General features: G+C 43.0%; 1 protein-coding gene across 1 annotated transcript; it reads right to left on the minus strand.

Moving 5' to 3' along the window:
- Nucleotides 1-418: 418 nt before the first annotated feature.
- LOC139171961 (guanine nucleotide-binding protein G(o) subunit alpha-like) lies at nt 419-12,353 on the minus strand. Its single transcript, XM_070760508.1, has 2 exons — nt 12,205-12,353; nt 419-3,597 (listed from the first exon to the last, which is right to left on the minus strand). The coding sequence occupies exons 1-2, from the start codon at nt 12,350-12,352 to the stop codon at nt 3,410-3,412; spliced, it is 336 nt and encodes a 111-aa protein (XP_070616609.1). The 5' UTR covers nt 12,353; the 3' UTR covers nt 419-3,409.
- Nucleotides 12,354-13,014: the final 661 nt, after the last annotated feature.

The following is a 13,014-nucleotide window of genomic DNA, read 5'->3' on the forward strand; positions in this document are numbered from 1 at the left end:
ACAAAATGTTGATCATGAAAATGGTGGCTTTTAAAATAATAGAAACACTACATTCGATTTTGTTTTTCATATTTTTTTCCCGTTTTTTTGTTGCTTTTTATGCGTGTTTTTAATTTTTATATCTTTTTTTCCTAGTTTTTTTGTCTTTTTATGTTTGTTTTTTGCAGCACAAACAACCCCACGAGAGAGAAAGAGAGAGGGAGGAAGGAAGGAAGGAAAGAAGGAAGGGAGAGAGAGAAAGAGAGAGAGAGAGAGGAAAGAAGGAAGGAAGAGAGAGAGAGAGAGGAAGGAAGGAAGGGAGAGAAGGAAGGAAGGGAGAGAGAGAAAGAGTGTGAGAGAGAGAGAGTGAGAGAGAGAGAGAGTGAGAGAGAGGAAGGAAGGAATGAAGGGAGAGAGAGAGAGAAGGAAGGGAGAGAGAGAAAGAGAGAGAGAGAGAGAGAGAGAAAGGGATACCACCACAAAACATAAGGACTGGAAGAGGAAGAAGGAAATGAAAAGCCAGATGAAGAAATGGATTCACAGGGAGCATGGAAACTTTAAATAATAAAATGAAATTAAATTCAGGGAGAGGAATTTTTTTTAAAAAATCCTCCCAACTCAATTAACCCCTTTTCCCCACTCCCTCCAAAAGGACCGAACATGGGTGCATGGTACTAAGTGGCCTTCAAAGCAGAACAAACATCAAAACAAGATCACAGAGAGAATTTTGGTTCCCTTGGACCAGTGACAGCTGTGCTTTTGTAGAAACAAAATACGAAACCAGAGAGTGAATGAGACAAGCAAAACAATCATTATTAAACCTTCCCCTGTACCCCAAATAAAATATACCCGGTTTTGTTGGCCGGTCCTAAAGCGATGGTTGAGCCCAAAAGTGTTTTGGGAGGACTTTCACGGAGGATCAAGGGAGGAGGGAGGTTGCAAATATGTATAGCAATGACTATGACTATGAAAATAAACCTGGATATTTCCCATTGATGTTTCCTGGCCATCTTGATGCATCTAAAACAGCAGTGGGTTGTTCCAAGTTCAGCCTGGTTCGGCAAACCGGTAGCCGCGGTGGCCCACCCGCTCCTCAGGAGGCTCCTGCACATGTGCGAACTGGTAGCGACGGGATTTGGAACCCACTGTTGATCTAAAGCTCTCTCTATCAGCTTCAAACCTAAGGTGTGGGAATTTTATTGGTCGTAGTAGTGCCTCCCTTTCTCCGCATCCCGTGGACAAAAAACAGCACCTGTTATGATACGGAGGAAGGATTGGGAGGCAAGACCAACATTCCTCTAAACTTCTGGGTCATTTGCTCTGTCTGTTATGAGGAACTCCTCTGGCTAATTCCCAAACATTCACCAAAGCAAAACAAGGATGCCCCTTTTTACCATCAAGGTTCTGATGGGGCGATCTCATCACTACCTCGGAAGGGAAGCTGCCTTCCTCAGAATTGCTTCAAGCCATTGCTGTGTTTGTGTGTGTGGAGAGAGGGAGCGAGCAAAAAAGGGGGCACGTAGGTACGTTTGTGTGTGGATATGAAGGTGTGGTTGAGTGTTGCTTGTATGCATCAGTAGGAAGGACCTGAGCAATCCTTCCGTTCTTCCCCAGCACCGATGTTGAACAAATTTTTTGATTATTCTCATCTTCTCTTTTGGAATCCCCTCCCAAATATCAAAAGAGTTGGCCAAAGAATCCTGTTCATTGCATCTCAACAAACTAGCCGTGATTCTAAGCACAGCAGGACATCAAGGTGAGGCCCTCGCTAAAAAGCTTGTGTCAACCTGAGACTGGTGTTTGGGAGCAGAAAGTCTACTCTAGATGGCTTGGGCCCGAACACAAAGACGGGGTTGCATGCATGGATTGGGGGGGGGGGTTCTCCAAAGAAGCACTCAAAGGAACCCCTCTTCTAGTTACAGCCAAATAATCAATGTTATTGGTTGGTTCTTAGGTGGTCCTGCCCACCTAGCACTTCGAAAGCATGCAAATGCGAGTAGATAAATAAGTAAGCCTTCGGTGGGAGGATAACAGCGCTCAGTGATGTCATGACCAGGGGAATATCTTCAGACAACTTGGCCAAGAAATGGAGATGAGCTCCGTGCGCTATAGAGTCGGACATGACTAGGCAGGGAAACCTTTATCTTTAATAAATGTTGTACTAACTTGGTGGTGCATTGCTCCTTGGCAGGTCTTCAAACTTGGCACCTTTAAGAACCTCTGGACTTTAACTCTCAGCATAGCTGGCTGGAGAATTCTGGGAGTTGAAGTCCACAAGTTCTTAAAGTTGCCAAGTTTGGGGACCCCTGTTCCTTGGCAAAAATGTGTTGACATCCAAGGATGTTCCTTGGTAAAAATCCTTAACATCCAAGGATGAATGTCCTCTCCTCACTTGATGGGGCCAATGTGGTAAGTCCCACTTTCAAACCAGGGATGGAATTTTCCCCTTTCTTGGTCTCCCTGGTGGATGGGAAGTGGAGGCAGGAAGGACCAAATGTGTCAACTTTAGCTTGGGGAAAAAGGAAAGGATTCCTAACAAGCTACAGGTGGGATGAGGTGGCTATACAGCGTGGTCTCTTTGTGGAAGGGAAGCCTGTGTTTCGTGCACATTTTTTCTTCCAATTTTCCCTTTGCCTTCCTTTGCTTTTAATCATTCCAAAGCTGAGGGGACCAACAAACTGGGAACTCTCGGTGGTAACATACTTTGAAGAAACTTTTTCATACATAAAGGTGTCTTTAAAAATCCTTTAGAGCTAAAGGGAGGAAAAAAGCCTTTCCTTCAAGCACCCTATGCATAAATGCCTTAAAAAAATAACATTGCTACTTTTTCTTTTTATTTATTTTTGTTAAAAAGAAAATGGTTTCCTTTTTAAACTTGCAGGAGAGTACATTCTTAAAGATGCGGCTAAATGCTTTAGAAAAATTAACTGGTTTAATCACTTGGCTATTCTTATTAATTCTTATTTTCCTCTATATTTCCTGAAGGAAGGAAGGTAGGTAGGTAAGAAGGGGGAAAAAAAGGAGGCTGAATTATCTGCCATCAAGTTACTTAAACAAGAAAGAAGAACTAAGTTCCCGAGATAGGGACATGGGAACAATCCTTTTCAGGCAAACTTAAAATTAAAAAGTGCATCTCGTATACGTCTGTCTATATAATCACAAATGCCTTTTCGGTTACTAACTTGCATGGTTCGTTTTTACTCTCTCTGTGTGCGTGTATTGTGTGTGTGTGTTTGTACATGTGTGTGTTTGTACATGTGTGTTTGTGTGTGTGAGACTCGCACTTTGTTTTGCCTTTCCCCCCCCAAATATTTTATTATATATTATTATTATTATTATTATTTTTCCTCTCGCTGTGATTGTTTCCAAATATGCTGCTTGCTATACAGGATGGGAGGAAGGGAAAGGAAGAAGGGAGAGAGGGAGGGGGTCAGTATAAGCCGCAGCCTCGAAGATTGTTGGCAATGATGATGTCGGTGACGGCATCAAATACGACCTGGATGTTGCCTGTGTCTGTCGCACAGGTCATGTGACAATAAATCTCCTTGTTTGGCGAACGGTTTTTGCTTTCAAATTGTGCTTGGATATAGGCCGCTGCGTCTTCGTATGTGTTGGGTCCTGCGGAGAAGGAAGAATTGGTTTCAGGCGGTTGTTAAGAATGGAGGTTCAACTTTCCTTTCTTTTTAATTTAATTTTTTAATTGACTTTATAGAGCAGTGTTTCCCAACCTTAGCAACTTGAAGATATTTGGACTTCAATTCCCAGAATTCCCCAGCCAGCGAATGCTGGCTGGGGAATTCTGGGAGTTGAAGTCCAAATATCTTCAGGTTGCCAAAGTTGGGAAACACTGTTATAGAGTATAAACACACACGCAACATATAACAAGTGCTCTGTGATTGGTGCCCTCCACCAAGAAACAGTCACACCCCACCACCAAATTGGGGCTGTTTCTTACATATACCATTTTAACTCAAGAGCAAAATATCTGTTTACATATTATAAAGTGATTCCAATTTATTCCTTGTAGCTTGGTCTTGGATTCTACTACCTCTATATATCGTCTTACCTTGAGGCTTAACTTTCGACGGCAAATTTTGGTGTAGTAGGGCTAGAAGCCAGGCAGTCCTGAGTTCTAGTCCTGCCTTAACCAGCTGGGCCAGCCATTCTCTCTCCGGCTCAGCCCTAGGAAGAAGGGGGCTGACAGATGGCTTCTGTGCCCAACTCTATTTGAACAAGCCTAGCCCATGTTTGAGAGCCAGGTGTGGTGGCTAAGGCATCAGGCTAGATACTAGCAGTAGCATTCATTCATTCATTCATTCATTCATTCATTCATTCATTCATTCATTCATTCATTCATTCATTCATTCATTCATTCATTCATTCATTTATTAGATTTGTATGCCGCTCTTCTCCATAGACTTATATGCCATTTCACAGTGCTTTCCAGCCCTCTCTAAGCAGTTTACAGAGAGTAAGCCTATTGCCCCCAACAATCTGGGTCTTCATTTTACCCACCTTGGAAGGATGGAAGGCTGAGTCAACCTTGAGCCTACTGAGATTCGATCTGCCAAGCTGCTGGCAGCTGGTGATCAGCAGAAGTAGCCTGCTGTACTGCACTCTAACCACTGCACCACCAAGGCTACTAGGAGATTAAGAGTTCTAAAGCCAGCTGGGTGACTGTGGGCTGGTCACTCTCTTTCAGCCCTAGGAAGGAGGTGTTGACCAGCCACTTCTGTGACCAAATCTATTGGAACAAGCCAAGCACATGTTAGAAACTCAGATATGATGTTATACAGGGGTCCCCAAACTTGGCAACTTTAAGACTTGTGGACTTCAACTCCCAGAATTCTCTAGCCAGCATAGCTGGCTGGAGAATTTTGGAAGTTGAAGTCCACAAGTCTTAAAGTTGCCAAGTTTGAAGACCTCTGGTGTAGTAGTTAAGGCATCAGGCTATATACCAGGAGATTGGGAGTTCTAGTCCTGCCTTAGGCACAAAGCTAACTGGGTGACCTTGGGTCAGTCACTCTCCCTCAGCCCTAGGAAGGAAGTAATGGCCAACCACTTCTGTGTCCAAACCTATTTGAACAAACTTTACCCATGTTAGATAGCCAGGTTTGATACAGAAGTTAAAGCATCAGCGTAGATGCTAGGAGACTGGAGGTTCTAGGCATGCCCTAGGCACAAAGCCATCTGGGTGATATTGGGCCAGTCACTTGCTCTGACCCCTACAAAGAAGGCAATGACCAGCAACTTTTGCATCCACACCCATTTGAACACACCTAACCTGTGTTAGACAGCCAGGTTTGATGTAGTAGTTAAGGCATCAGGTTAGCTACCAGGAGACTGGGAGTTGTAGTCCTGCCTTAGGCACACAGCCAGCTGGGTAAGCTTGGGCAGTCATTCTCTCTCAGCTCCAGGAAGGAGCCGGGGTGGCGCAGCAGTTAGAGTGCTGTACTGCAGGCCACTGAAGCTGACTGTAGATCTGTAGGTCAGCGGTTCAAATCTCATCACCGGCTCAAGGTTGACTCAGCCTTCCATCCTTCCGAGGTGGGTAAAATGAGGACCCGGATTGTGGGGGCAATAGGCTGGCTCTGTTAAAAATAAGAGCTATTGCTAACATGTTATAAGCTGCCCTGAGTCTAAGGAGAAGGGCGGCATAAAAACCAAATAAATAATAAATAAAGGAGGCACTGGGAAATGGGCCCAAACCTATTTGAACAAGCCTAAATCATATTAGAGAGTCAGGTGTGGTGTAGTGGTTAGGGCATCAGGCTATATAGCAGGAGAATGGAAGTTCTAGTCCTTCTTTAGGCACAAAGACACCTGGGTGATATTGGGCCAGTCACTCTTTCTCTCTCTCAGCCCTAGCCAAGAGGCAATGGCTAAGCACTTCTCAGAATCCTTGCCAGGAAAACTGCACGGACTTGTCTTGGCAGCCTTTGATTCAACAGAAGGTACAGAGAGAGAAATATCACTGCATCTTTCCAAACTAAGGCTACGAGTCTTCGGAGAGGGGCGGCATACAAGTCCAACAAATAAATAAATAAAATAAATACGTGGGTGGGTGTGAGTATGAGGGGAATAATTTATTTATTTATTTAGGAACAATTTATAAAGCTGCCTCCTGGCTCAGAGAGAACGTAATAATGCAAATTAGGAAATACTTTAGCTCAGTGATGGCGAACCTATGGCACGTGAGCCGTTGTCCTAGCTCAGCTCCAATGTGCACGTGTGTGCCGGCCAACTGATTTTTGGCTCACACGGAGGCTCCAGAAGGGTGTTTTTGGCTTCCAGAGAGCCTTCAGGGGGATGGGGGAGGGTGTTTTTGCCCTATCCCGGCTCCAGGGAAGCCTTTGGAGCCTGGGGAGGGTGAAATACAAGCCTACTGGACTCATCAGAAGTTGGGAAACAGGCCATTTTTGGCCTGCAGGGGGCCTCCGGGGGGTGGGCGAAGCTGTTTTCACCCTTACCAGGCATTGAATTATGGGTGTCGGCAGTCGTGCATGCGCAATAGCTCTTTCGGACCCCCCGAGGGAAAAAAGGTTTGCCATCATTGCTTTAGCTTATGAATAGTTTTGTCCTAGGTTGAAATTGGACTTCAACCAGGAAGGTCAAGAGTGACGTTTCAAGTGGGATTATGCAACTTGAGCTTCACTTCTTTTTACATCGCTCTAGCTGCCCCAAGTTCAAAGCTTTGATTGCTGTCTTATGGTTTTTTTTGAAGCACCTCCTCCCCGCTCTTTGCAAATTGGCTTTAGCAAATTGTGGGAATCCAGCCATTGTATCAGATGTTGTGTGAAGCCTCCATTGCATGAAGCCAGTTGCTCAAGCTTATCAACTTTAAGATGGATTTATTATTTATTATTTTTATTATTTGGATTTGTATGCCGCCCCTCTCCGAAGACTTCAACTCAACTTCCGTGCATCTTCCAGTGGCCAAGGTTGGGAAGCACTGTGCTGAGAGTTGTGTTTATCCAGTTCAGAAGTCTTAAAACTTGGCAAACTTTAAGACTCGTGGACTTCAACTCCCAGAATTCCTCAGCCTGCTATGCTATGCTATGTTTATGCTATGCTATGCTATGCTTATGCTTATGCTTATGCTTATGCTATGCTTATGCTATGCTTATGCTATGCTATGCTATCTATGCTTATGCTATGCTTATGCTATGCTTATGCAATGCTATGCTTATGCTTATGCTATGCTTATGCTTATGCTTATGCTTATGCTATGCTTATGCTATGCTTATGCTATGCTTATGCTATGCTTATGCTATGCTTATGCTTATGCTATGCTAATGCTATGTTTATGCTATGCTATGCTATGCTATGCTATGCTTATGCTATGCTTATGCTATGCTTATGCTATGCTTATGCTATGCTTATGCTATGCTTATGCTTATGCTATGCTAATGCTATGTTTATGCTATGCTATGCTATGTTTATGCTATGCTATGCTTATGCTATGCTTATGCTTATGCTATGCTTATGCTTATGCTATGCTATCTATGCTTATGCTATGCTTATGCTATGCTATGTTTATGCTATGCTATGCTATGTTTATGCTATGCTATGCTTATGCTATGCTTATGCTTATGCTATGCTTATGCTATGCTTATGCTATGCTATCTATGCTTATGCTATGCTTATGCTTATGCTATGCTTATGCTATGCTTATGCTATGCTTATGCTATGCTTATGCTATGCTTATGCTATGCTATGTTTATGCTATGCTATGTTTATGCTATGCTATGCTTATGCTATGCTTATGCTTATGCTATGCTTATGCTTATGCTATGCTTATGCTATGCTTATGCTATGCTATGTTTATGCTATGCTATGTTTATGCTATGCTATGCTTATGCTATGCTTATGCTTATGCTATGCTTATGCTTATGCTATGCTTATGCTTATGCTATGCTTATGCTATGCTATCTATGCTTATGCTATGCTTATGCTATGCTATGCTTATGCAATGCTATGCTTATGCTTATGCTTATGCTTATGCTTATGCTTATGCTTATGCTATGCTTATGCTATGCTTATGCTATGCTAATGCTATGTTTATGCTATGCTATGCTTATGCTTATGCTATGCTTATGCTATGCTAATGCTATGTTTATGCTATGCTATGCTTAAGCTACGCTATGCTTATGCTATGCTATGCTTTACTATGCTTATGCTATGCTATGTCGGCTGGATAATTCTGAGAATTGAAGTCCACAAGTTGTAAAGTTGCCAAGTTTGAGGACTCCTGATTTATAAAAGTCAAAACCAACTTAACAGCACACAACTAATCATCCACCAGTCAGCAACCTCTTCAGGCTGTGTGATTTATACATTGCAACATTGACCTGGGAATTGAAGTCCACAAGTCTTCAAGTTGCCAAGTTTGGGGAACCCCTAATCCAGTTGGAGCTTGAATATCAAACCAGTTACTTTCTTTTCAGATTTGGGGGAAATAAAAATTGTCTCTTTCCTTGAATACTAGAAGTCACTGAATATCCTCTCTACTACAGAGAGTCTCCATATTAACTTTGATATCCAAAATGGATATTCCTGGAAAACCAACAACCCATCTCCGGACTGAGCAGATTGGTCTACTGCAGAAGGAAAACAACCTTCTAGTATTCCCAGATAGTGAGTATTGTTCACCCTAATAATGTTGACATGTTATTTCAGAAATAACCTCCATGAACTAACATGTTCCTCAGGATAGGTTCTTGTTCTAGGACAGTTTGTGCAAAGAAGTTCTTTTTTGGGGGGCGGGCACAGATTCTCTGTAATACAAGGAACCCCATACATACACCACACACACACACACACACACACACACACACACACACACACACAAACACACCATGCATTCTCTGAGTAGGCCTCTGGGATGTGACCTCCATTCAAGTCACGACCTGGAGCCAACTGCATTCATTTCAATGAAGTGAAGCCATGATGTCATTTGCTCCATTGAAACTCTCCTGGTGTCACTCACCCTGACAGGCCCCTCTGGAACAATCACAAACCTGAAAGGCTCTTAGCTGTGGGGGAGGCTTTCACATCAACCCAAAGCCAAGCAATGTGGCAACTCTGTTCTTCTGTAGAAAACCAGGGTTTTGTTGCTTCACAAAGTTTAATGAAAAGCATATTTGGCTTGAAGCATCACTCAAGCTTCCTCCCTTCGCATCTTTGCAGAGTTCCCATTGCAATGTGTTAAGGCAAGAGTGGGGACCTTTTTCCCCTCGTATCCTGGCAATTTCTTAATTGCACTGGGTAATGATGGTGCTTTTCAGGGATTATGACCAAAGGAGGAAAGAGGTTTTAAGCTACCAGAACTCAACTCTGCTGTATTTGAATACAAAGAAGATAGAGCTTTAAATGTTATATCCATGTCTAAACTCAAGTTTTCAATTTCATTTGAGAACATAAAGATCCTTCAAGATTTTGGCTATCCCTGTGACCTGTGGCTATTTTAAATTGTATTTTAAAATTCTGGAGCGTTATCCAGAAGTCAAGGGCCATATTACAACAAGCTAGTATTCCATGCAAACTTTGCACCTCTGCCAACAGTTGGATAGAAGAGTGGGAATCCCCTAAACCAGTGTTTCTCAATGCTAGCAACTTTTAAAGATGGGTGAACTTCAACTCCCAGAATTCTCTCGCCAGGCTTGCAGGAGAATTCTGGGAGTTGAAGTCCTTCAAGTTTGCCCGGAGCTAAGAAACACTGTTCTAAGGCTACTATTTATGTATGGTATGTCTGTGTGTATGTATGTCTGGTTTAATAATGGGGTTTTTAAATGTTTTTTTAAATTTATTAGATTTGTCATGAATTCTTTAATTGTATGCTGTGAGCCGCCCCGAGTCTACAGAGAGGGGCGGCAATCAAATCAAATCAAATCAAATCAAATCAAATCAAATCAAATCAAATCAAATCAAATCAAATCAAATCAAATCAAATCAAATCAAATCAAATCAAATCAGAAAGAAAGAAAGAAAGAAAGAAAGAATAAGAGGCCTATTGCCAGTGGTGGGCTACGAGCCAGAACGCTAAATTGCTCTCGTCGCTGTGGCTCGTACGTTCTTGTGGGACCAGCACGATTTTGCTGCTACACCTGTGGAAGTAGCAAAATAGCGCACCTGGTTCGGCGAGGTTTTACCTGCAGTTCCATGCACGATTTTGCTACTTCTACAGGTGCAGCAAAATCGCGCTGGTCCCACAAGAATTTACAAGCCACGGCGGAAGGCGCAATATAGTGCTCCGGTTCGTAGCCCACCACTGCCTGTTACTCTTCGTTCATCCTTCTGAATCAAATCTTTGAATTACTGCTTGAAATCAAAATAGATGCCTTGGGAATGATTAAAAAAACCCACACGCATTGGCTGCCATTCAGGGACTGAAGAGAATTTAGCATTTCTGCAAACGGGCTATTTCTGATTGGAGTCCAAAGAATTGCAAATCGCAGCTGAGTAATTTTTTTTGTTTTTAAAAAAACCAACTGTGTAGTTGAATTGGATTGATTTGACTTCAGGTTTTCGGATTCAAAAGGTTGTGTTGCACAATTTTAGAAGACTCACAAAAAACATCTTGGAAGCAGGGCTGAATTAAGAGCAATAACAATAAGAGCACTTAAGACTTACCTACTGCTTCATAGTGCCTTAAAACCCTTTCTGAGTGGTTTACAGTGACAGCCTATTTCCCCCAACAATCTGGATCCTCATTTTACCAAACTTGGAAGGATGGAAATCTGAGTCAACTTTGAGCCGGTCAGGATTGAACTGCTGGCAGTCGGCAGAATTTGCCTGCTGTATCATATTTTCTAACCACGACGTTACCATGGTGCAAGAGGCCAGGATCTTCATGCTAGAATGCTCTCTAGTGTTTCAAGAGACTCAGCTTGATTTGTGAGGCCCAACATTCCTACAAGCCACCATGATGTCCTTTGTTAGAACATAATAACCTAAGAAGAGCCATGCTGAATCAGGCCAAAGCCCATGGAGTCCAGCATTCTGTGTCACACAGTAGCCCACCAATTGTCCATGGGGCTCTTGAGCAGAAAGAGGAGGCAAAACCCTCCCTTTCCCCTGACCCCCAACAAATGGTACTCAAGGGAATCCTGCCTGCCTCAACCAACATAGAGGCATGGACCTCCATTTCAATAACCACCGATACACTTGGCATCCATGAATCTGTCTAATCCTGCCTTGAAGCTATCCAGGCTGACAGCTGTCACGACCTCTTCTGGAAGTGAATTCCATAAATCAACGACCCTCTGGGTGAAGAAATATTTCCCTTGATTTGATCTGATATGAGCTTTAGGGTGTGTGCCCTCGTCCTAGTATTGTGCAATAGAGAAAATAATTTTTCTCTATCCACCTTTTCTATCCCATGCATGATTTTATACACTTCGATCAAGTCACCCCTTAAACACCGTCTTTCAAGGCTGAAGAGACCAAGGCGTTGCACCCTGGTTTCATAAGGGAGGTGCTCCATTTCCTTGATCATTCTTGTTGCCCTTGTTTGCACCTTTTCCAGTTCTTTTTGAGGTGCGGTGACCAGAACTGTATATACAGTACTCCAAGTGTGGTCTCACCATCGATTTGTACAGAGGCAATACAACACTTACCGACTTATTTTCGATTCCCTTCCTAATCATGCCAAGCATGGAATTTGCTTTTTTTACTGCTGCTGTGCACGGTCATTGCTGTGATGATGTCACAGTCCCCGAGATGTCAGTCCACCTCCCATGTCGATTGGTTAATATAGAGGTTTCTTGTAAACTAGAGCAGGGAGGGTTGCTTACCTTTTGCTATGTTTTATGAATGTACTACCTACATTCATGCAAGTTATGCTCGTGTGCGCATCCCCAGCACCATTTTGCTTCTGCGCATGTGCAGAAGGACGATTTTTCTTCTGTGCATGCTCAGAGAGCAGAGAAACATGGGAAAGTCTAAAAAACAATGGCGGCACGCACGGACTGGCAAAGAGAGACCTGAGCTGTCGCACCCAAATTGCACAATTGGCAAACCACTATCGGAACGGCGCACTGGGCCGCACTGGTAGGAACCCACCACGGATCTAGAGATCCATTTTTCAACCTCAGCAACTTTAAGATGTGTGGGCTTCCACTGCACAGCTGGCTGGGGAATTTTGGAGTCAATGTCCATGCATGCTAAAGTTGTACAGGTTGAAAACACGGATCTAAGAATCCCAGACCGAGCCCTCCTCCTTACCTGTGTATTCAGGGAAGCAGATGGTCAAAGGTGATTTTTTAATCTTCTCACCAAACAGATCTTTCTTGTTGAGGAAGAGAATGATGGAGGTATCAATGAAGAATTTGTTGTTACAGATGGAGTCGAAGAGCATTAAAGACTCGTGCATGCGGTTCTGTGTTGGAAAGAAGGAAGGAGATGGGCGGAAGAGGAGAGAAAAGGGGGGATTGGAGAAGGAGAGAGAAAGAGGGAGGGAAAGAGAGAGAGAGAGGAGAGAGACCAAGTTAAGCTTAAAAGAACAATTGATAACCCAGCAGCGAAAACAAAAGTTAAAGAACCCTGTTGGATGAATCATTAGCGTTTAGGATGCAGAAGAAATAAGAAAGTTGGAGGTTAATTTCATTTGTACGAAGGACCTGGGTTTTGTCCCCGTCTTCATGCTGCTGTCTCTGTTTTGCATTACTTTGAGTATATAATACAGGTTTTAAAAAACGGGCGAGGTCATGGCTGCCACTGTTTGGAAGTCCCAATGCTTTCTTCCTAATTTTCTTTCTCCTTTAAGTCATCCAGAAAATTCACTTCGTACGATAAGAGTTGGTGAGAATAAGAACGAGGCTACACCTAGTTGAGGAAGTGAAAAAAGTCAGAAGTCACTGCTTTCTTATCCTTTTTACCTTCTCTTGACCCTTCCTTCCTTCCTTCCTTCCTTCCTTCCTTCCTTCCTTCCTTCTCTCTCTCTCTCTTTCCCTCCCACCCTTGATATTTCTTTGTGTTTTTACGTTAACTCACAACAAACTTCATTTTTTTTAAAAAGGGAAGTTATTTCAGTGG

This window comes from Erythrolamprus reginae, chromosome 9 (assembly GCF_031021105.1).
Source record: "Erythrolamprus reginae isolate rEryReg1 chromosome 9, rEryReg1.hap1, whole genome shotgun sequence".
NCBI classification, from domain to species: domain Eukaryota; kingdom Metazoa; phylum Chordata; class Lepidosauria; order Squamata; family Dipsadidae; genus Erythrolamprus; species Erythrolamprus reginae.

Coding starts and splice junctions, on each gene's coding strand:
- LOC139171961 (XM_070760508.1), bottom strand. CDS start 12,352: ATGCACGAGTCTTTAATGCTCTTCGACTCCATCTGTAACAACAAATTC. Junction 3,598..12,204: donor CTGCTTCCCTGAATACACAG/GTAAGGAGGAGG, acceptor CCTTCTCCGCAG/GACCCAACACATACGAAGAC.